General features: G+C 35.5%; 1 protein-coding gene across 3 annotated transcripts; it reads right to left on the reverse strand.

Moving 5' to 3' along the window:
- Positions 1–144: 144 nt before the first annotated feature.
- Positions 145–24,517, reverse strand: LOC105221193 (uncharacterized). 3 transcript variants are annotated; one of them, XM_011197951.3, is made up of 5 exons: positions 24,242–24,517; positions 18,323–18,537; positions 1,335–1,423; positions 1,044–1,243; positions 145–512 (listed from the first exon to the last, which is right to left on the reverse strand). In XM_011197951.3, exons 2-5 carry the CDS (start codon positions 18,499–18,501, stop codon positions 333–335), a joined length of 648 nt encoding a protein of 215 aa, XP_011196253.1. In that variant the 5' UTR covers positions 18,502–18,537; positions 24,242–24,517; the 3' UTR covers positions 145–332. The 3 variants fall into 3 exon arrangements, with proteins under 3 accessions (XP_011196253.1, XP_011196254.1, XP_011196252.1); XM_011197952.3 differs by lacking the exon at positions 24,242–24,517 and adding an exon at positions 23,013–23,204 and having other exon boundaries at positions 1,056–1,243; XM_011197950.3 differs by lacking the exon at positions 24,242–24,517 and adding an exon at positions 23,013–23,204.
- Positions 24,518–25,312: the final 795 nt, after the last annotated feature.

Consider the following 25,312-nt stretch of genomic DNA (forward strand, 5'->3'; position numbering starts at 1 on the left):
CTTAAGGCGTACTTTTTATGAATTCACTTATGTTAAGCATATAAATTTGCAAATTTACTTTATTTAAATTCGACACCTTCTTGTAAAAATATTTCATGTATGTATGTACGTATGTATGTCTAACAACATTTTCCTACAATGCAATTTCCTTTTTTTATTATATTTTATTTAATGTACGTATATTTTTGTGAACGTATGTGCGTGTGTGTGTGTGTTGTTGTTGCGAATGTATGAGTGTGGGATGAAGTTGGAGCTTCAGCTACCCATTAATATAACTACTATTGTACAAGTATATTTGGCAACCTTGCCACCACTCGCCCGACGCCAGTGACTTAGAGTTCGTCGTGTTTGGGGCCGGAGAACTCATCGTGCGAGATGAAACCGTTCTTATCCTTGTCCTCATGCTGGAAGATCTCCTCAACCAGTTTGTCGTTCTCCTTGAGCATATTTTTCAGTTCATCGGAGTCTTGACCTTCGACGGCGGTCATTTGTTTCTTCAGATACTCGCTGACCTGTTCAAAATATGGAAAGGAAAAAAGCATTGGATTATGGCAAAGTCTCGATTATACTGCTTAAATATATATCACATATAGGGTGCTTAAATATTTGTAGACATTAATATTAGTTTATACATGCAGTTTGAAAAAGTGTTAGTGCATTGGAGAAGATGCCCATGCAGAAGGTACCCAAAGCGCGGGAATCAATATATAGGGCGTTGTTTGAAATATTTTGAACTGTAGTCTATTCTCAAATAACCGGAGAACCTTGAGATCCTATGTCTCAAAACCCCAGAACTTATTTCATAAATTTTAATTCCAAATTATAACGATATCCCTTACTATAGACCCTTGTGATTTCCACAATCAGTACGGTATTTTTTACGGTTACATAAAATTGGATTTTGATAATATATAGATAGACATGTAGAGCAGTAAATATAATTTACTAAGAAGTCATCAACACCACCATCACCAATTCCATTGAACGTTAACAGTAACGTCTTAATGTAACTAATTACGTGGTGAAGAAAGTGCGATCCATACATAAACGTTTACCTCATCACGGCTCAGCTGCTTGTCGCCGTTCTCATCGATTTCCTTGAAGACATTGGTTGGTGGTGGAGTGTTTCCGATGTTGATCAATTCGACTTCGAAGAAGAGTGTGGCCTTTGGTGGGATGACATTTCCAGCACCACGATCGCCATAACCCAACTCTGGAGGAATGACCAATTTACGTTTCTCGCCTGTGAAAATAAGCACAAATTTATTAATTATAAACCAAAACCTGGTAATAAAATTGAATAACGTTTGTAGTATTATATATTTTAGACTCACCGACGCACATGTCCAATAGACCTTGGTCCCAGCCCTTTATCACTTGGCCAGCACCGATTTGGAATGTGAAGGGTTGATCGCGATCGAAGCTGTGATGAAAAAGAAGAAAAATATTACAATTTTAGTATCATTTATTACATTATAATATATGTATCATGACATAAAATTTTTTTTTACATTCTCGCATGATAGATATTTTGTTACTTATATCAACTGCTCCTACTAGTGCCAGTATATGCTCTTATTTAAAGTAGAACACATTTATTATTTTTTCAAAACAATTTGAATGCATGCTAGACATCATATAAATACCGTTATATGTAAATAGGCTAAAACCAATGAAATAATTCATCATCAGCCATATGCTGAAATTTACGATGTGAGAAAAAATTAATGACAGGGAGTGGATTTGTACTTCTACCTTGAGATGTGCAGTGGGAAAGGGTGACATGCTGCTCTGAAGCAACTCTAAATAGATGCTGTGCACCCACTCCAGCCACCGCAAGAAAATAAAATTGCCATTTTTCGCCAAGTTAGCGACACCATCGGCAGCGAAGACGGTTATCACAAGCGGAGCTGCATATTTGATAATAATTGAGTGCGATACACTCCATCAAACGGCGATATAAACACAATAACAACAACAGCTTTGCAAAAAACACCAACAAACACGTTTATGCATAAGACATGTCGCTAATAAAAAATTGAAGCGAAATGCGCGACAGGGAACAACTCGAAACCATCTTTCAAACACAGCAGTCTGGCAAGCGTTAGCCGTTGGTTTGGGGGTGGTGTATTGCTGGTACCCCCCCTTGCAGTTATAGCTTCTTAAGAATTTATGAAAAACAACCGTTATTGTGGTACTACCACTGCTCAGTAGACGACATGATGCGGCGCTGCGGTTGTTGATGAGTTTGCAGTAAACCAAATGTTGACATAATTTTCGGTTTTCTAGCTGGAAGCTTGTGAATTGATCACACGAAAATTCGTTACTTGAGGTATGAAGGGGAGAAAATTAATTAAAACAATGAGCTCTAAAAATTATATTTACATAATTAATGAAAAAATTTTCTAATACCATTTTTGTGAATTGTTTTATAAAAAGTATTAAGAGAAGACAAATAACATTATGATTTCATTTTTTGTAATGAGAACCATTTTCCATAGAGCTTTTTGTGGAAGCTACTACATGTAGATATACAACAACAAAATCGCTATACTGTCAATAGTGTCGCAGACCAGACCAATTAGGAAATGACATGCGCCGCACTTGTCTTTAGTTTGTTAAAAAATTAAACAATTTAAAAAATATGTAAAAGCAACACAAAACAACAACAGTTGACAGCGGCAAGCCGGTAAATGCTGGAAGCCATTGTTGTTGCTTGAACTTTGACATGCAACAAAGTTAGGCAAAACTTTGCTGAAAAATGTGAACTACACCAGCGGGAATGCGCACGAACGACACCTTTGGTGTAAGTAAATAAAACTGCAATAAAAAACAGTCTTAACGGCTCTAATGGAGAGGCAGTTCTTGAAAAATGAGGCAACGATGGATGGATAAGGAAAACGGAAATATTTCAAAGAACCAACTAGATTCAACTAGAGGACTGCAGTTATACACGTTCCGGATGAGAGTTAATACATAAAAAAAAATTGTAGGAGAACATTTGTTTGAATAATTTTAACAAAATTAAACTCCTATGGAACTCCAATCTAAATCATAATTTCGCTGAAGTACCACTTTTAATTTTAACAAATAACTTCAAGCTTAAATATAGTAGAATATCTACTGCAAAGTGACACCCAACAACAATTTAATGTATCGTTATGTCGCATCATCTTCAGCGCATCACTTGGGACCGTTAAGTCGAATATGATTATCACGAGTTGTCCACCGACAGCGTGACTCACACCGCAGTGTTTACTTGCCGCTGTGACAACACTGTGAAGGAGTCAGCAACACCTTTTCCTTTCTTTTTTTCCATGCCCGCGCACTTGTCGCTAGTTTCTGCTTCTACTTTTATTCGCCACTTTATCCGCTGCTGCTGGAGAGCGCTTAAATATTTTATTTGGCTCTCTTGGGCTTTGTAACAATTCAAAAATATTGTATTTGAATTTTGCCAACAACTTGACTGTTGTTTTTGTAGCTCAGTATGCTTGGGTGTTTGTGTGGTAGCTCGCCTAAGTGTATGCTTCCCACGATGATGCAGCTTTAGTGTCAAGCGCACATTATCCACCAAAATGCCGCGAAATTGTGGCGTAAAAGTGCCGTAACCTTCTCCACCGACACAAGTTGCGACAAGTACGCTCACATACGAATGGGTCTTAAAGCACTTGTTTTGTTTTTTTTGCTATTTTTCACTTGCAAATCTCTCTTGGTGGCAAAAAAGCAACAACATGTCAAAATACAAATTTACAGTTATGTTGTACATTTGTTTGACATTCCACTTGAAAAACAAGCGGATTTCGCACACTTAGGCAGGGTTGCATGTATCACCGTGCGAATTTTCATTGCATGTTGCGACGTGAATTCGAAGTGTGATGTTTATGTGTGTTTGTATGTGTGCAGAGATGGTTTTTTTATGGCAACGGCAAAGCAAATCATTCGCGTGTTTTAAGTGTCGGCGTACAATTTGAGTTACTTAAATATGTAAGTGTATTACAGGCATACCTTCACATGTTTACCGTTATTTTACGCTTACTTGCATGTGTTAACATACATACATACATATGTACGTCGAAATTTAAAAAGTGGATTTTATATTTTCAAATTTCAAATATGCTCTAAAACATAGACATACACACATAACATATACAATCATATGTTGCCTGCTACTCGACATCATCGCCAACGCTTAGCTGTCGCTTTAAAGCCACGCTGATCCCCATAGATTTATGATTTAGGCTATGATAATTGTTATTTTCGCGACGTGTTGCAAGCAGATACGCATGTTTCAGGATATGTGTGCGTCTTTTGTGTCAATTGTTATGTGGAACCGACACCATAATGCCCTAACTTTGCGGATAAACGTAAAAAGGTTATAAATAAAATTTAGAAGTGCAAACAAATTTGTTTTAAACACAGCGATTTAGTTGATCAAATGATAGGTGAACGGCACATTTGATGCGGCAAATACACAATCTAACTGTATTTATGTTTATGCAAAAATCGTGCGTTATTTGCCAAGCAATGTGGCAATAGCTGATTTGAAGAGAGAGAGGAAAAATAAATTGAACTGAAAAAATTTGCAAATCTATTCTTTACAAAAAATAATAATAATTCAGGTACATTTAATTGGTTTAAAATTTAATTTGGGTCCAATTAACGACCTCAAAGGTCATGCATTTTATATAATTTTAAATGGTACACACTTGATTGAATTCAGTTGAGCTTTTGGAAGTCTGAAATTTCACAGAAGTGAGATTTTTTTAGAAAAAATACTTTGAGTAACACACATGCCCCAATACACCACTTGTCATCCATCAGAAACTACTGTAAAAACCACTCTATAAAAATGTCAACATTTATAAAATGACTCATGGAATGGCAATAAATTCTTAAATTTGAACCTATATTTATACCAAAAATCTCAGCGGATGTGAATAATTAATATATTTAAAACAAGTAAGGAAAGGCTAAGTTCGGGTGCAACCGAACATTTTATACTCTCGCAATTTTTTGATATATTTTTATTAAGATAACACAATTTGACCCAATTTGAAAATCCTATAATTAGGTATATGACCCGATTTTAACCATTTCTGGTACAGAGACACACTAGTAGAAGAAAAATATTTCCTCTAAATTAAATTAAGATACCTGAGAGATTTACCGAAATTTTCGATGAAAAATTACCATGGGGCACTGAGTTCTTCCTATTCGATATCCGGGGCATTGAAAAGTTATAGTCCGATTTCGACAATTTTTTCACAAGTGATGCCACAGATCATATACAGTATTTGAGTAAAGTTTTATTTCGCTATCTTCATTGGTTCCTTATATATATATATTATAAAGTGAAGGAATAAGATGGAGTTTAAAATTGAGTTATATGGGAAGTTGTCGTGGTTGTGAACCATCCATTTTCCACACGTGTCATCAGGGTGTCAAGAATATATTATATACCGAATTTCATTCGAATCGGTCGAGTAGTTCCTGAGGTATGGTTTTTGACCCATAAGTAGGCGACGCCACGCCCATTTTCAATTTTGTAAAAAAATCTGAGTGCAGCTTCTTTCTGCTATGTCTTCTATAAAATTTAGTGTTTCTGACGTTTTTCATTAGCTCACATTGAGCAATTTTTAACCTAACCTTTGTATGGGAGGTGGGCGTGGTTATTATCAGATTTCTTTCATTTTTGGACTGTATTAAGAAGTGGCTAAAAGAAACGACTGCAAAAAGTTTGTATACCTTTATTGGTTTGCAAGATATATGCATAAAACCTGTTTGGGGTCGGGCCCACGCCCACTTTCCCAAAAAATTACATCCAAATATGCCCATGAAACATGTGTTCCAAGTTTCATTAAGATATCTCAATTTTTAACCAAGTTACGGACGGACGGACGTACGGACAGACAGACATTCGGATTTTGACTCGTCTCGTCTGATCCCTGATCATTTTGGTATAAATAACCCAATATCTAACTCGATTAGTTTTATGACTTACAAACAACCCTTATGTGAACAAAAGTATAATACTCTCTTAGCGACTTTTGTTGCGGGAGTATAAACATCAATGATTTTTGTGCGTTGTTGGAGTAAGAAAACGTAATAAAAAATAAAAAAACTGACAATTGGACTCTCCGAACCAGTGAAATTTTAAAAATTCGCGTTATTTTTTAAGACATACACTTCTTTCTATAAAAATAGGGCACCATTTTGAAAGCAGCACCGACTGGATTTTAACCAAGGCGGAGTTGATGTTCGATTTCTACCAGAAGAACACACACAAATGAAATATAATTTTATCTAACCAATATATTTCCAGATTGGGTATGATTGTGGACATCATAGCCTACTTTAAAATAAACCGTCTTTTCTACTACAAATATGAAACAATTTCGGAAAGAGTAATTTTGAAAACCTCAAAAGTTCTTCTAACTTAATGAATAGTGAGACAAAACGTGATTTAATCAATGTGAAACACCACAAGTTGTCCAGAAATATTTGAACTGTTTAAAAATGCTAAACCGTTTAGTTGGAATTACTCGTATATTCTGCAATTTTTCTCTTCTGCTAATGACTCGCGCACGTGCTGCGGCATATGAAGCAAACTACATACATAGATTTACACATGGAACGCCCTGTATGTGCGTAGGGTGTGTAAAATGATTGCACCGACAACCTGCCACGCATTATCATAAAGTCAATGGAGGTTAACCCGACATTACATCTTTACCGCACAAATACACAGTTTTTGTTGTTTTGTTTCTGCAAAATTCCAACGCTTTACATCGCTCGCAACTTTTATACAACATTTCCCCTCCCCTCGCACTACCGAACATTGCTTTTTATTTATTTTGTTGACTTCGCACCTAAATATTTGATAAGCTTCGATTTCGATTCCGTAAAATGTAATGCAAAAACAAAAGGCAGCGAGGCAGCGCACACCAGCGGAGTGTCGGAGTCGCATTCAAATGAATTGCGGTGGAATGTGGAATTTTTTATTCATAGCAGCAACAAAACTGCACACACCAGAAGGACTTTGCACACTTTAATGGCGCTGGAAATGGAGTTGGGAAGTCATGTGTGCCAACAATAAATGTAAATGTAAACAAACTCAACCCGTCGCTCATTAAATATGCGACAGAATGGCTCATTGCCACTGTCATTGCGTCGAGCGCGATGGCAGGTCTGAGGTACACGCCGCATATGAATATCGCCAGTTGATGCCACCAGCTGAAGCGCAAAAAAATTATTTCATTTCAAAACCAATCCAATTCAATCCTTTCGTGCGGATGCGTACGAAGTGATTCATTCACTGTCGGTGATGTGTTAGTGTGTGTGTGTGTGTATTACTCCCGGCTACAGGATGCGCCAGCAAATCCCATAACGGCATCGATTACTAAATAATAAAGCATACAATGTTGGGATTTTTATGTGTTGTAAATCGAAAATCAACAAACTCCACACCGAAAAAGCCAAAAAGGCAAAAATACTCACAGTGGGAATCCTGTGCGCCCCCCAACCACCTAAGGAGCTTGAGGAGTGAGTGTGTTATTCACTCAAATACAACTGTATTTGTGGCAAACTCAGCTGCCAAACATAAGTGACTGCAGTTAAAGCTGCAAATATGACTGGCCATCAGGCAGAGCTGGGGTGAGATTCGCACCACTTTCTTCAAAACGATTTGAGTGTTAAAAGTGGCAAGAAACTGCTCTTCTTCCTGCTACCACACTTTTCACTGATTGAATTGATTATGTAATACATATTTATGTGCCAAGTGCTTGCTGTACTCCTTTTTGCACCTCTTGGGCATCGTAATCGCTTGGTCACCGCATTGGACTTTCACGAATTCATGAACTCACCAACACACGTACAAAGTTTAGTTAAATTCGAAACTTCAATTTCTTGGAAGAAAAAACGTCAGTTAAGTGTAAATTCGTTAAAGTTCAAGCGCTTTGCGCTCTGCGTCTCCCCGTGGAAAGCTTGAAAGTAGGGCGTAAAGTTGGAATTTATGGTTGGCGGCTCTGCAGCACGTACACCCATTGAGGCACACATACACATATGTATACTTGTAATTTTAAATAAAGTTGCTGTAAATTTGAAGAGAAAAACGCTGAAAAAATTTGCACCGAAATAAAATTGTATCCGCGTAAATCCCATATGCCTAAGTTATGCACAGTGGGTATGTAGTGTGGATTCTGTGGTCAAAATTTACAGTGATATAAAATAAAATTATTTGGTAGTTCTGTATTATGATTATGATATTAAAATGGTTTTAGCATAGAATAAAACGAAAATTTTTCCATGTAATCTCTGTAAAAAATGAACTTAAAGGATTTTTTTAGATTCAATGTTATGTTCAAGGAATTTAGCTTTATAAAAGGATGAGGGTTTTCCATTTTGTTTTCAAAATGATTTCGGACAAGTGATCGCCACGGCTGGTTCGAATAAATTCCAACCGAGAGACTCAATTTTCGACCACTTTTTGCGGAAATCGGTGCAATAACCATTGTTCCGGAGTCTGTTCTTGTCAAACCAACCTCAGTATAAATCAGCTGTCAAAAAGACCAACTCAGAAAAGTGTGTAGCCACATTGAAAACCACACGCCTAAAAAACACCCTTTATATACTTATTCGAATTTATTCTAAATGCATTTTATAACGGTCATCTTTAAGCTTAAACAAGTAAGGAAGGGCTAAGTTCGGGTGTAAACGAACATTTTATACTCTCGCAATTTATTTATTTAACTTTACTTATATTATATAATACACAATTTGACCCACATATTCGTCATATATATTGTATAAAGTCCATTGAAAGTTGGAAACCATAATACTAGGTTAGAAGCACCAAGGTCCTCGTGTTCGATATATGGAGCCTTAAAAACCTATGGTCCGATTTCGGCGATTTGGCCTATTTTCACAACATATCATTGGGATGTAAGGAAACTATTATAAACCAAGTTTCATTGAAATCGGTCGAGTAGTTCCTGAGATATGGTTTTTGACCCATAAGTGGGCGACGCCACGCCCATTTTCCATTTTGTAAAAAAATCTGAGTGCAGCTTCCATCTGCCATTTCTTATGTGAAATTTAGTGTCTCTGACGTTTTTCGTTAGTAAGTTAACCCACTTTTAGTAATTTTCAACCTAACTTTTGTATGGGGGGTGGGCGTGGTTATGATCCGATTTCTTTCATTTTTGTACTGTATTAGGAAATGGCTAAAAAAAACGACTGCAGAAAGTTTGGTTTATATAGCTCTATTGGTTTGCGAGATATGTACAAACAACTTAGTAGGGGCGGGGCAACGCCCAATTCGCCAAAAAAATTACGTCCAAATATGCCCCTTCATAGTGCGATCCTTCATACCAAATTTTATTTCCATAGCTTTATTTATGGCTTAGTTATGGCACTTTATGTGTTTTCGGTTTTCGCCATTTTGTGGGCGTGGCAGTGGTTCGATTTTGCGCAACCTTCCTATGGTGGCAAGAAATAAGTGTGCCAAGTTTCATCAAGATATCTTAATTTTTACTCAAGTTACAGCTTGCACAGATGGACGGACGGACGGACAGACAGACATTCGGATTTGAACTCCACTCTTCACCCTGTTCACTTTGGTATATATAACCCTATATCTAACTCGTTTAGTTTTGAGTGTTACAAACAACCGTTATGTGAACAAAACTATAATACTCTCTTTAGCAACATTTGTTGCGAGAGTATAAAAATTATTTACAGAGTTTAGAAAAAACATTTAAGGGTCTCCTTTTTGCACTCTTCTTGCTTTTTCCCAGATCAATAGCGTGTTTTTAAAGTCTCACAGTCTTTCGCTGTGCAAAGAGGTAATTTTTATTGAGACGGACCTCATTCTGTGCAGTCAGCATATTTTGTCTATTATTGGAGTATATTGGACCCACTGTACAATGATATCTTTGAATGTACTTTGGGATAGTCGACGGTATGATGGAACAGCATTAATTATTTAAACAATTCTTGCTCATATACTCGAGTGTTATGGCAATTGTACTTACAATATTTCAAGAAAATGCTCGCACTGTCTGCAGACGGTAATGCAAATCACGCATTCGTGAGGGTTTTTGCTTAATCTACTTGTATGATATGAAAGGATGTTATTTAAGGCAATACTGTTCCTGGCTGAGGTTTGCTTTAAAGATTTCTAACACGCTGGCGGTGAGCTAAAACACCGTCTTAATCTTAGTAAGGCTCAGCTTAAATATGCGTGTACTTGAGATGTTATATAATAGAGGTCAAGTGAGGTCATGTTATGATGAAGGTGGTAGGAAATGGAATTCTAGTTCACTGCAAAAGTATAAATAATGACTACTTCCGATCACGTCTAATCTCAATTACTAAAACAATCAATCAATAAGATACACGTATAACGGTAAGTAATAATTCATAAACCGAAGTACAAATTATCGCTTGCTGAAGAAAACTGTGTCACAACAAAGACAATTAACACAGCTGCCTTGACTGCAGCTATCAGCAAACGGCAATTAATGCAGCGCCGTGAAAGCTGAAGCTTAGAAATGGAGGAGGGGAGGTGGAAGCATGCCAAAGCAGATAGTGCAGTCATTGCAACAATGAGCTTGAATAAATCCATGTTTACCTTGGATAAAGCAAAATAACCGTGAAAAGTGGCGTTTTATGATGCTGCCATATGAAGTCACACACACACACACACAAACATACATATAAACATATGTTTATTTAGCCTTAAGCATGCGACAAGTTTGCAACTGCTGCCGCCTCTATTACCAGATAAAACTCAAACAACTTATTGTCGTCGCCTTGGTGAGTGACCGTGACAATTGCAGTTGGTATTGTTGCAACTTGGCAGTGGCAAGCAGGCAGTCATTCAACCGCGTGCTGCAGGCATGCAACATTCATTAGAAGCAGCGCAGCGGCAAGGCAATTAGTTGCAGCAAGGCAAAAGCGATGAGTGTTAATGCAAGCAACTAATAATACAAAGCAACAACAAATTGCAACGCGTGAGTAAATAAAGTGCATTCAAATGTAGGTGTGTGTGTGTGCGTAACGTGTTTGAACGCTTGTGCCGTTGACTTCCTGATTTGTTGCGTTAATTGTCGGCGGCGCGCATTTTCAGCTTGCTTGTTGTTGTTGTTGCTGCGAATGCATTCGGCCAAAGGAGTTTTAATGTCCAGCACTTTCGCATAGTGGACAAGTTTTTCTGGCTGGTTGCCACTTTTTGTTGTTGTTTATTTTTGCATTTATTTACAGTGCGTCGTTATTGCGTCGCAACGCACGCAATCCCTAAGCTGACTTAAGCCATAATGGGCGATGTAAATACAAATGGTCAGCAAGCAACAGCTGGCGAGCTTGGTGCAAAGCTTGCCAGGCGGATGTCCTTTACTCTCCACTTATTTTTATATTTTTTTCTTATTTAATCTTGTTTTTATTTTTATTTCTGTTTTTTTTGGCGCTAACGTGCTTGGCCAAAAACTTTCACTTGGCTTGGAATGCTAGCAAATACACAAACAACACAACAAAGATACACACTGTTGTTATTGTTGTTGTACTCATCATCTGCCCACCATTCACCTGGTTATTTAATTTTATGCCATTTATTTACGCGCTTGTTACATAATCTGCGTGTATGCAGCTTTTGTAAATTGCATTGCTCTCGGCCAAGTGTTTGCCATTCCATGCATTACTTGCATATTTTAGCGCTCTTTAACTGCGGAATTGCAGCGACATTGCAACAACATGTCACATGACAAGCCTCGCTGAGCCATTAAAAACTTATGAAACATCTTCAATTTATGTTTTTTGCCAGCGCCCATTCTTTTTTGTCACAACCCATAAGTTATGGCGTCCTTCTTGCTACCGTGATGGCACCGTTGATTCACGGGGGAATACCAAGTTTTGTATGTACGCATGTTGTTGTATTGTTATCGGTGTAGCGGTGAAAAAAATTCCAGCGGTTGGGAGCACTTGGTAAGGTGTAAAAAAGAAGAATTTGTCTTTTTCCTACTCATAAGCGAAAAGCATACACTTGAAAAATGAGACATGCTACGTACTGACAGGTTGGGATGCCACAGTGTGGAATTCTGTTGAAGAGTACAGTCATAAGTTTACAAAGTGTTTAGTTCATATTTATGGTAATCAAACTGAATTTCGAAGAAAAAGTGGTAGAGTAACATTTACTATATAGTCGATCCGAATTTCGAAGATTTTCGATATTATATTCGAAATCGAAAAACTTTCGAACTCGAATTTTTTTTTAAAGAGATCAGTTTATTTAAACATACTCAATTGTTTGAACCAATTATCAACAATTTTTCATAGCAACAATGATTTGTAATTCCCAACTAGTTTACTAATCACTTTTATCACAAAGATTGTACTAAAATAAGAAGGTCTAAATAATGTAAATTCCAGATTTTGTTCAAAAGAATTTAATACCATATTAACTAATAATTAAGTTACACGTAAGCCAAAATGACACACTGTGCCTGATTTCACCTCAAGAAACTTTGTTTACACAAAAAGAAGATTCAAAGGAATGTCAAAAGAAACGAGTTATGATGTGTATATTTTTTAGCGACTGGCGTGAAGTAACAAGAGTAACAAATTAATAATTTTTAGAAATAACCCTAACCACTGTGGCAACATTTTACAGTAACTCTACGCGATAGTTGATTAGTTTGGGGACAGAATATTTTGTTAGAAATATATAGAGTGTGAAAAGGGAGACTTGGGGGTGGTACAGTAAGTTATCAGTTCACTTTACGAAATATGAGATGTATGTAAATCATACCAAAAAGTGTGCTTTTAGGCGCGCAGCTGCTGACCTACTAGCATTCGCGCATAATTTATTAAAATGTGTCGAGAAAGTGAGATTTTTTTTTAACATTACAACTTTCACAGAGGCACATAAATTACTTAGCATCTTTTTGACAGCTTGCAGTTCTATATTACAGTTCACTGGTTAATTTCAGTAAGCTTCCAAAAGTAACTAGAGAAAGTGATGGCCCACATAGTTTGGCTTTTAAAAATAAAAACAATTCATTTGTTCACCGAGTTCAAGCAATAAGATGGAGATATGTGATTAAAATGAGCAACAAGTGGAACTGAAATAAACATAAACAACAACAATAGCAAAGAAATAGCTACAAATTATGTTGCATTGCATCTCTTTAATATTTACTAGTTGACCGCGTAGTCAATTCGTTCCTTCAACAAAGAAAGACACATGATATATTCTACCGCATTGACACAGCGCACGTGCTGTATATACAATACAAATATACACAAAAACAACAGCAGCAACTTACAATGGAGCGCAGTTTGCTGTTGACAACTGTGTCCTATTGTCCTTGCACCTGTCTCTCTGCAGCGCAAGCCTTTAAATTTATCTGCTTTTGTGCACATTTACGATGGGGTGGGCGGAGATAAAAGCCGTGAGAACGTGACCCGACTTTTTTCGCCGCTCCATTGCATTCACTTAATTATTTATGAAATTGTTATAGTCTGGCGTGGTGGTCTGCTTCTCTAGCCACTTCTTCGCCTGCCCAACTACTAAATCATCAAACCCGACACACACAAGTGGAGTTGAGTTATATATTAACATACATTGGCATCGCCGCCAAACCATCTTTTGCTGTCATTTTAATTATGCAAACGTTGATGAAATTGCAAACAAATGACCCCGTATCCGTTATACGTGTACGAACGCTATACTTTTCCTTTCTTCTGCGCTCGCGCCAGTGAAGGAATGTCCTGCTCTGGCTGCTTGTAAAGTATATATATTTTTGTGTGTTTGAAGTGTTGTTGGCATTTGAGTGTCCCGAAATAATTTTTCAATTTAATTGTCTGTCCAATTGAATGGGTTAAACGGACTGAATTATAATTTCTTCTTTTTGAGATATTTATTTTCAATTGAATATAAATATTAGTTCCAGTACATACATAGATTCACACATATTATATGTGAAAAGTTGATTTAATCAGTTTTGTAGGGTTGCCATAATGTTACAAATTATGAAAAATAATTAAAAACCTATCGAAAAATTTAATTGTCTGTCCAATTGAATGGGTTAAACGGACTGAATTATAATTTCTTCTTTTTGAGATATTTATTTTAAATTGAATATAAATATTAGTTCCAGTACATACATAGATTCACACATATTATATGTGAAAAGTTGGTTTAATCAGTTGTGTAGGGTTGCCATAATGTTACAAATTATGAAAAATAATTAAAAACCTATCGAAAAATATTTGAATTTTATACGAAATGAAAAATTCAAAATCTAGAAAAGAAGTCGATATTATTTTCTTCTTCAAAAATTAAAAAAAAAAATTTAACAAAAATCGAAAATTCGATCTGATAATATAATGATATGGGTTTTAGTAATTTTTGTAATTAAGAAAATTGTTTCTAACATTTTATAGATTTTATAGTTGCTTATAGAGAATACGTTTTTATACAGAACTATGGACTTCATAATGAATGTTGGCAACTCTGCGTTTTCCCAAAATTTGTGCGCACATTTGGAGGTTAGAGTGTTTCCTTTTTCGTTTCACATTTTACCCAATTTCCTGTGCATAATGCAATTTTCGTCTCTTGGCACACCTTTTACATGAGCAAAGAGAAGCATTAATCCCTTCTATAATTAATCAAGCACGTATGTATGTAATCGAAAATTTCCACGTTGCATTGCATGAATGAGTTCATTGAAATATTCACAGTGATGCTTCTTTATTTTTATTGCAGGCAATATTAGATACCACCGTTATGTCTCTTCTAACAATTACAAAAGAACGAAGATAAGAGGAATGAATAAAATGAGCATTTACTCAGAAGATTTCCAATCTTGTAAGTTGCATGGTTTTGACATGAATTGGTTATTGTTACAAGTTCGAAGAAGGAGTAGAGTCTTTATTGCTCGATTGACTTTGATTGGGTCAGTTTGTGTCTAAGTTGCAAGAAATTAATATGAATGGCTTAGTTTAATGAAAATGCCCTTTAGAGGTGAATTATATTCTATATGTTTGTGGTTAAAGGTGCTCACTACTGCGATACGCGTTCATAATATTTGTATATACAATTAAAAAGCTGCTGGCGACATTTGCTTGTCTGTATCTACAAGATAAACATTATTTTTTAATTCTTGTTGTTGTTGTCTTACTGGCTCACAAAGCATGCATGCTACTCTAAGCACTTATTTACTTTATATCCTCAACAGCTTCTGCTTCGTAATATCTGTGTACAACATAATTGCTACATTATGAGCCAGCAGCAATCTGCGAGCAGAAGCATACATGTCTAACTAACTTGTTGTTGTTCTTTGACTACACTCATACTTTTCATTTTTTTATTCCTAACAATTTTAAAGGTAAATCTTTATTTAAAAGCTAAAGCCAAGAAGGCAAAGCGCAAGACATCGCCAGCTTCAGCGCCAATCCGTCGTGCAGCTGCAACAAGTCAAAGCAGGCGTAAAAGCGCAAAGTGCAACCGCCACTTACCAGCATTGGCGCAAGCAGCTTCTGGCTGCTTGACTTCTTCAGAACGCGCTAATTTCCGGCGCATATCCGTTGTGGCGGCTAAAGTGTTGCTCATACGCCTCGGCGACTTTGCCCGCACAAAGACTTTTGCAAGTAGCTAAGACAGCGCACATAGCGCTGCCGCTGCGGGCACTTTTGGCATTAAATAAACTGGGAGTTATTTTGCAACATTTTTGCATATTTTTTTCTCTCTCTCAACTTTTGTTATTTAAATTGCAATAAGCAGACAGTTGACGAGGACAGCAAAACGTTTACCCAACCCGTTGTGGCTCATCGAAACTGATTGTCCAAATGTTGACTAATGGTCAAGCTAAGTGGTGCTCAGCTACCTGTAGTGTGGCACTAGAACATACTTATGAATGTTTGAATGTATGTGTGTGAACCTGTGTAGGTGGCTGCAACAAGTGACACTTGCCAGCGCTGAGAGCTCAACCGTTTTACCGATTTTTTTCGTATATTTCTCATTTCATATTTTTTATGTCTCACTACCTGGTTGGTTTGCTTGGCTGATTGTTGGGTTGTTTGCCAGCGCCAGCGAAACTTGTGAACTAAAATGAAATCACGGTAAATTAAGCAGAAATCAAAAACTTTCTCCTGCGTTCCAACGTCGTTTGCTGCCAGCGACTAACTGCTACAGTTGCCACACATCTGCAGCTACCCTAACACAATTTGCTCATTCCCGCCTCACACAAAACATACTTGCAACATTATGAAGCATGCATTTGTGTGTGGACATGTGTGCGCGCTCTGACGACACGTTTCCAGTTATCAAAGCATCTGGTTTTCGTCCGCGGCGCTGCTGATGATAAAGTCAATGGCGAAGTTGCCAAAAATGTTGCATGCCACCATCACACAGACAACCGGTTGGCCGGGGGCACTTAAAGCGACGACATCAGCACCAACAACTATGGCGATTGATGATTGTTGCACGTACATACATATACATATGGAGTGTTTTTCTTTTTGTTTTTGCCTTATTCACTTTTGCTCAACTAAATTTGAATTTCGTGTAGAGCAATCGAGCGGGTCCAAGGTAAAATGTATATTAAGTGCAAGTGCTTCGTAATCATTATGACTTTATTTGCGATGTGGCCGTATGTGTAATTGTATGTGTAACTGTATATTTGTATATGTATGTAAATTACTTTGACAGTGACTTCAATATCGAGTATGACAAGTGGCATGCCAACATACGAGTTTTTTGTTAAATATCAGTAGTTCAATCTATATATGTATGCATGTACATATGTATTGAAAACAAGTAGAGATGGTTCAAAAATCTTCGTAATTCAATCATTACGAGTCATTTCCGCTACTTATTACGTTTATGTTTTATCAATTCACTTTGGAGTAGGGAAATTGACTGTTGGAACCATTTTAGAAATTTGCATTTTCATGTTATTTTTTCTGATTTAGAATTTTTTTTAAAAGCAAATAAACAAAATTTTAAACAAAAACTAATTATATTGAACAATTTAATTTTTAGGTTTTGTTAGTCTGGTTTTTATTTGAAATAGCATTGCTTAGATATTACGGCAACTAATCTCAGAAATAACTAAATTCACTCCAAGCAGTATTAAATAACGGGAACTATGCTGTTTTATCTTAAAATTTTTAACACTATATCCGTCAAATACACTCGAAAGTGCCTAAATACATATATACATATTTTTATAGAGAAAGAAATAAATAGATTTATCAACGAATTGCTCAGTAATAAAAAATATAAAAAAATTATGAGGCGGAACTTAACAAGATAAGCTATACGAGGCATGTTAAAAAGTAACGGGAATTTTCAATATTTATGAATATGAGCTTTTATATATGAGAATATGAGTATATATGTATACCATCGTATAGAGCAGAACAAATTTCTCCAATTTCAACAATTTGTTTTGAGCAAAATGGGCAACCCTTTGTTGTTGGCTTTTGTTGACACGTAATTTAATTACAAAAGCGGCGTTCCGCCAAAGTCAACGAGGGGCAAATAAATCACGACGTCACAAAGAGTACGGAGCATGTATGTAACTGAGAAGTAGTCGGTGCGGTTGTAGAAAGAGGCAGTAAAGAGTCGCTTTAATTGGGTTTCAACAACAACAACAATAACAATAGTTTTCGGCAACATTGTGTTGCACTTTCGCAATACTTGTGGCAAGTGAATGTATGTATCTACCCTACATATGTATTTTGACGCCTGTGTATGTATGAGTGAAGCTCACTGCTTTCACCGCTGGGTTGACTTGGGTGCTGGCCTAGTAAAAATTAGTCACTTTGCGGTGTACACACATTGTTTTGTGGTGTCATCCGCCAGCACCAAAAGCCAAATAATTACAATGGCAATAGCACCAACAACAACAATTGGTGTTATAAAAATCACCGTCAAATACGCAGCGGTTATAAATAACACAAACACAAAAGCGTCAGCAGCAAAGCTTATCTTATTTGCGTATCTCGTTGATAGCGGCGCCTAATTTATGAGCACATTGAGCTTTACACGCATGTGTACGAGTGTATGTGGTGTCATAGGTGTAGGGTTGAAAGGCGAAGCATTGCGCTCTTAGAAGCACCGACATATATGTATACATATATATATAATAAATGTACACAGTAGCTAAAAATTGTCGAAAAAAGGTTGATTTGTCTAATCAAAAGGTTTTAATGATGTCTTTAAACAGTTAATAAATAAATTTCTTCAAGCGTTCAAGTAGCAACGGGTCTACACTTTCACTAAGTACTGTTATCAATGCCGCATCTCGTCTCACTCACTTACCTCGAATCGAATTTCTTGCCGTCCGTCAGTGTGCCGGTGTAGTGCATCGTCAGCATATCACCGTTTTTCGACTTCTGTTCGCACACCTCTGGCGTACTAACGACATCGACTTTCAGGTCTTGGGCGCACACGCTCGACGCCAACACAAGGCACGTTGCAATAAGTACGAATTTTGCCATTTTGTATTTAATTTCGGGGTTTTCAGACTATATTATCTGCAAAGAAAATAAAATTTCTTATGGGATTAGATTAAGGAATAAGAGATACATATATCTATAGAATATCAAATGTTCAACCAAGAACAATGAAATACTTATTAACTTAAGTCTTAAGACAAAAATACACAAAAAACGATCTGGAGAAATTACAAAAAAATATCTGAACAATATAGATATCTGTTGTCTACAATATGCCACAATTTCTCCAAAAAAAATTGATATATATTTTTAACATTTTCTTCACGACGCCCAAGCACTATAGGCCACAATTACGCGAATGCATTACTAAATCCGTATCGAATCAGTCGCCAATTAGTTGCACTTTTTATTCATGCCGTCAGCTTGATTTCACTGGAATTGGTCACATTTTGGCGCAATGCAGACGGAGTTGCGATTGCTTATATCATTGCTTGCGTAAAACTGTGCTTTGTATGCAGTTGATGGTGTCAGACGGCCCGGATGATGGCCAACTCTTGCATAATCATTTGCAAATGTTGAAGCCGAAGCATTGAAAAATAGATTATGCACCGGCGCGTCGTCGAATAATACAGCGTTGCAACAACCGGCTAAACAAAGACTCTTGTAAAAAAAATTTGCAGACTTTGTTACAGTGTGGCAATTGACTCTGAATGGAGCGGAAATTTTTGATTTTTTTGAAAAAAAAAAAATTCGAAAATCCAAATATTAAAATATGATTCATTTTATAATTTACATATGTATTTACTTTCGATGGAGAACAATACTGGATCTATTGGAAAATTATTTCTATATATAAATAATACTCTATAGCTCCATTGGATCAATGAAAAGTGAAAAACTTTGATATTCTTCATTAGTTCTCTGAACTGAAAATATTTGTATGTTACAAATCGAGGGATTGTAGATTATTAGCTTCTAGAGAGCCCACAATCCGCCTTCTATTGCACATAACCACCAAAAACATCGGTCTCGGAGCATAGCAAACCCCCAAAGCAATATAAATAATTTTCAAGGTTTTCAATATTCAGTTTCTATGAGATAATCATGTAAAAAAAATCTCAATTAAAGCCACATTTTCCAAAAATATTGTATTTACCAATAAAAAGCAAAAATATAAGGTATCATACATCTTACTACCTACTTCTCATATCAAGAGTCATGTTTTTATTGTCCAGGTGTGCTCAAGGACTCTCTATAAATTTTTGGCGATTTTTGCAATAATTATGATTATTTACAAGTACACACAACTCAATTACAGTCAAATAATTATGAATAATTGCACTTTCGTCAATGGCAAGGCGCCCACGCAGTTCCCCTCTGTGCTTTAATTATTTACAACTTTTGATAGTTTCCACCCACTGTGCCTCAATGCCGCTGAATATCTATAGGCAAATGCAAGTGCGTGTGTATGCAGATACTAAAGTCAAAGCGCAGAGGCATGAGTCCACATATTCATAAGCACACACACACACATACTGAAGCGAGGAGTACTTCTCTGCAATTTCGCATTGTACGAGTATTATGCAATTGCGCTGCGGTTGCTTTGTGTAGGTAGTGTAAGAGTTGCGAAATACGATTTTGCTTCTTCTTCAATATCTTCAACCACTTCGTTTATGTACGCTTATATTCAAATGCGCCATTGTAAAGCTGCAAAGAAAGCCCACCGCGCATGCGCAGCATTGGCTGGCCATTTTGGCCGTCTACTGGTGAAATCGCCGCCACTTCAAATGCACAGCGTCTGTCTTTTGGCCTTATTTCTCTTAATTATTAACTTTTGGCCAAAGTGTTACAAGAAATGATGGCCACACTCTAATTAATGATGCCTGAGTGGGTGTTTTGTTTAGCAGCCAAATCGGCGCGCATTCATTCAATGAGTGAACCAAATAAGTACTTAGTAGAGAGAAATGCGTGAAAGTTTTGAAATCGCATAACGCATACGAAACGATGATTTCATGGAAATGTTATGTGGCACTACGTAAATGGCATATAATTTGATTATTTTAATGTTGGGTTGTGCTACAATTGCGTATTCATGGTGGAGCGGTCTACTCATAGTTGTGTTGTGTTGAGTTTATTTTATTTATTATATAAATATTACTCTATATGTATGTGTGTGTGTGTGTGCACGCGAAAGTCATGAATTTGTAAAGAAAATTTTTAAAAGCCTTAATTAAGCCCAAATGACACCTGAAATCAGACAATTAATTAAATGAAGAAGAAAGCGTGGAATGAGGAAATAAAAGTGAAATAAGCGAGAAAAAGAAATTTTTCGGAAGTTGTGGGAAACTATGCAATTAAATTTAAGATAAGAAGAAAATGTGGTTACATCGTGTAAATATACACAAAAGTGACTAATGTGGGTAGAGAGATGATTAACGTTTAGGGAAAACAAGCTGAAAGCTGTAGAGACGTCCAATAAAATAGAAGTTAGGTATACGAATTTCTATTCTTGAAGTTAGTTAGTTGGTTTGTGGGAGAGTATGAATCAAGAAGAAACTGGAGATCATGGAAACATATCTTACTCTGAGAGATCTAAGATCTCTTCAAAATAATGAATCAATAAATATGAAATGTATTTAAACCAGTTAACAACCTTGCTTGATGAAAAATCAATAAGAAATAAATTTAATGAATTCAGGTTCTAAAAACCAACCTGCTTTTTATAAGGGTAGTACATCAGTAACTCATAGTATGAATAGTGACTAGATATTCATATATTTTTTGTGTGATTATTTTTGTTAAGAAAAAGAGATTTGGAATTAGATTTGGATATGTAATATCCGCAATAAAAACTACCTCATATCTATGGAAATTTTATGAATAAAAACCTGCTTTCAAGTGACAGTATTGACTCAGAATATAAATAAATGCAACTCAATTCGACAATATAAAAATGGAAATATTCCTCTTCGCCTGTTTCTTCATATGTTTTATACACATAAAGGTTTATGACCTCGAAAGACACACATTCTTTGCTTGTATCATACTTTATTTGCTTTCTTTCTTTACCTTTTATTCCACCTTAGTATTATAAATAGTTTACTTTATTGTTATTTCTTATTTGTTTGCGGCATTTCCTCTTTCTCAGTACCATATATGTATGTATATGTATGTATTTAAATGAGTTGTTTGCTAACAGTTATTTCACGACCATGACAATAAGCAACTCACGCACCGCTAAGAGAGCTACTAGAGTCATGCATATGAACTTAAAAATATGGCACAAATGTTCTGAGAATTGAGGTTATCGTATGAGTGCTGGGCACTAAATTGAACTGTCGTTAATTGAGCTCAGCTTGATTAGTGCGAAATTACAAAAAAAATATATATTTATATTGATATAGCTGTTACCACAAAAATTGTTTACTATAGTTGTCTTCTGAAAAGAGTAGCCCCACATTTTATTTATAAATATATTTTAAAAGCTTTTGTTCAATGTATAAACATTTTGCATATATGTAAATAAATTTATGTACTTTAATTGAATACATCTTAGCGACTAGGAAGGTTTCTTTCGTTAAATCTGACTTTGGTTATTCATTTTCTCGTCTTTTCCCCAAATTGACTTTATTTTAGATTTAGAAACTTCGAAGTAAAGATATAGATTATGTTCAAATCTTTATAGAAATCCGAAAGACCTATCTAAATACATTACTATGTTTTATTTATTATAGATTTTACTAAAAGAAAATATAATAAACCTTTAGAGATCAAGTCTTTAAAGATCTTCAGAACCGATCCAGAATAAAAAACCTACACTACGAGTGTCTTAATATGTATGTATGTAAGTAATAAATTAAAGAGTCTTTTCACTTTAATTTACCATTGTGTTAGAACAAATAAACAATCGGCTGTGCATGAGATCAACCGGCAAGAATACTCGCACTTGTATGGAAGAGCGCGTAGAGCAACTATTGTTTTTGAGTAGCACAGAAACATTTCTGAATTTTGTGTGCGTTTTTGATAATTATATATGTATTATTTGACTTGATTTCCTTCTTGCTCTTACTGCACTGATAAAATTATTTGCCTTGCTGGCATAAGCAATTATCAGCTACTTTTACTTCTCAGCAACTGCCCAACAGCAGATTGCGCTTGTAATACACTTGCTCTTATCGGCGACACGTTTTATAGGAAGCGCATATTTATGTATAACATATGTATGTAGGTCTGCCTGAATGATTGTACGTGTATGCTTCCTATTTGTTGACTCTAAAGTAGATTTGTTTTGTTGCTGCTATTTTATTAGATTTCACTTTATTCGTGTTATTCATTGCGGTGAACGATCGAGGCTCTCCGAGTACTTAATGCTTGCTTACGCTCTTTCCAGCACTGTTCTTACATTTTTTATAATTGTCGGTTATTATATTTACTATCGCATACAACTCTAGTAATGAAAAAAAGTGTTCCTCGTATTTAATACACGGATGTCTGATATTGTAAGTTCCCATGAACATGTAGATATATACACTGTATAACCACGTCATAATTACCTGTCAAGTATTACGAGATATTCACGCACGCCGGCGGGCTATGTGTTACTAATCCAATTAAGGAAGGAAGTAAGTACTCAGTTATCTTCCCAAAGCGGGTGTACAAAATTCACAAAACGCGTACGAAATGCGTACTATTAAAATAGTATAACCGATTTGATCGACGAGCAGACCTCAACTGAATGGTGATCGTTTTGTGGCATTACGAGCAAAGCTACAAAGCCAACGTACTAACATTTTAGCCAACAACAATGTGTAGAAACTCGTTTTACTCGAGGAATGACCACGTACTCATGTAAACTATGTTAAGGTATTTGCTCCATTCAAAATAAATTTAATCAAAGAGCGCAACTCTTTGCTCCATTAATATTTTATATGTGTATGTGAGAGTGCTGAAGAGCATAAAAATGAGGGTTTCAAATCTACTGAAATTTTTAGTGGATTCAATACTATTTTTTAATCTAATATAGAAGTTCTGTATACTACTGCGAAGCAATATATTTTTATTTAATTTGTTTCAAAGAAAAAAATTTATTTGAAAAGAGAGCACAATAATAGAAAGCCTGTCGTATCAAAACTCTATTTTCTTATTGGACTCTTTAATTGTAGAAAATATAGATTTTAAAATGATTTATATTTTTATAAATTTCTAAACATATTTCTTATATATTAAAAAAAAATATTTTTTTTGTTTATTAAAAAAAATATTATTTTATTTTATTTTAATCTAAATATATATATATATCTAAAAATTATTTTTATTTATTAAAAAAAATATATTTTTTTTGTTTATTAAAAAAATATTATTTTATTTTACTTTATTTTTGTTATTTTATAAAAATTATTTTTAGTTAATTTCTTCAATTCAGATACATATTATGGTATTTGAGGGAGGAAAACAACACCCAAGTATCGAATGTGGTTTGTGGGGGAAGTGTTATAATCTATTATACCAAAAATTTATAAAAATCTATAATCGGAGTCTTGATTTTGACTAGTTATTGGCGTAAAAACCTTCAGTCTCTATGAGAAACTGTCGGTTATATATGTATATTTTGTATATATTAGATAATAAAACATCTGAGAGAGAGTCTTTTTTTCGCCCAGAGAATCGCTTGAAGTATTTAATTGGAAACTAGTTTCTTATTTTCACTAAATAATTTTTAAATTTAAAATATATGATTATTTTTTCACTAGAGCGTCTTCATTATATTTTCAAATACTCGTACCTTAATTTTTACAGCTTTGCACAATTTCTTATTATTTATTATTATATATTATGTGTTATTTTTGTTGTAGGTAGTTTGGTGATTCACAAGATGATATGTATTTTTATTATTATTATTGTTGTTGGAAGCAACTTTTTTACGCCAAAATTTTTATGATCTTGCACTTTACTTTTATGCAATTGCCATGGTTATTTATTTATACGTAATTAGATCGAAAGCACACGTCACAAGTTATCAACAAAAAATTAATCCACGCAGTTGCGAAGCTGGGCAAACAACGACTAAAGTACACTGTTGCATATTGTCTATTGTTTGACCATGAATTTGCCGGCAAAAGCTCGCGCGATACCTGCTTCAGGTGTGTGTCTGTAATGATATGTTGCTGGCAACATGTTGCTAGACACACTATGTATGGTACGCTTATGTGCAGGCTATTGATATAAGCTCCGCCCACACGGACATGCGCCCTTTTAAGCATCCTATTAATACATACATACATTCCTGGTTGCATACAAAGACTCATAAAATGCAAATCAGTCGAAATAACGATTTTTATTGTATTAAAAATGTATAACATAGTCTAAAGAATAAGGAATTGAATTAAGAAATGAGTCAGTTCGAATCATTTAATATCTTCATAAATTAATACATTTAATATCGACTTTGAAGTGTACAAGCGTCTGTAGCACTGTTCGAAGAATATAGTATTAGTTGAGAGTTGGAAACCCATAATTGTTAACTATTAATCATGGATTTTGAAAACTTCTACGTATAGTCTGCTCAAGACATTATCCAATAATGGGAGATCGCTTCCGACCATTCTTCGCCCTTATCCGACCAGTGCAAAAAGATAATCACCATTACCTACCACATAAACTTAATTATGACGGGAGAAGAAGGTCCTATATAAATGCCAGAGTTTCCAGGGTTTTAACAAGTCGTAGACAACCTCGGCAGCCATTTTTGCAGAATTTCACCCAAAATTTCTTAGGTAACAGATTACCATTGGCAAAAGCTGAGTGTTCTACCAAACCCAGTTCATCTTAAGTAAAATCATCGTCATTCAGAGGC

The sequence above is a fragment of the Zeugodacus cucurbitae genome, chromosome 6 (assembly GCF_028554725.1).
Source record: "Zeugodacus cucurbitae isolate PBARC_wt_2022May chromosome 6, idZeuCucr1.2, whole genome shotgun sequence".
NCBI lineage: Eukaryota > Metazoa > Arthropoda > Insecta > Diptera > Tephritidae > Zeugodacus > Zeugodacus cucurbitae.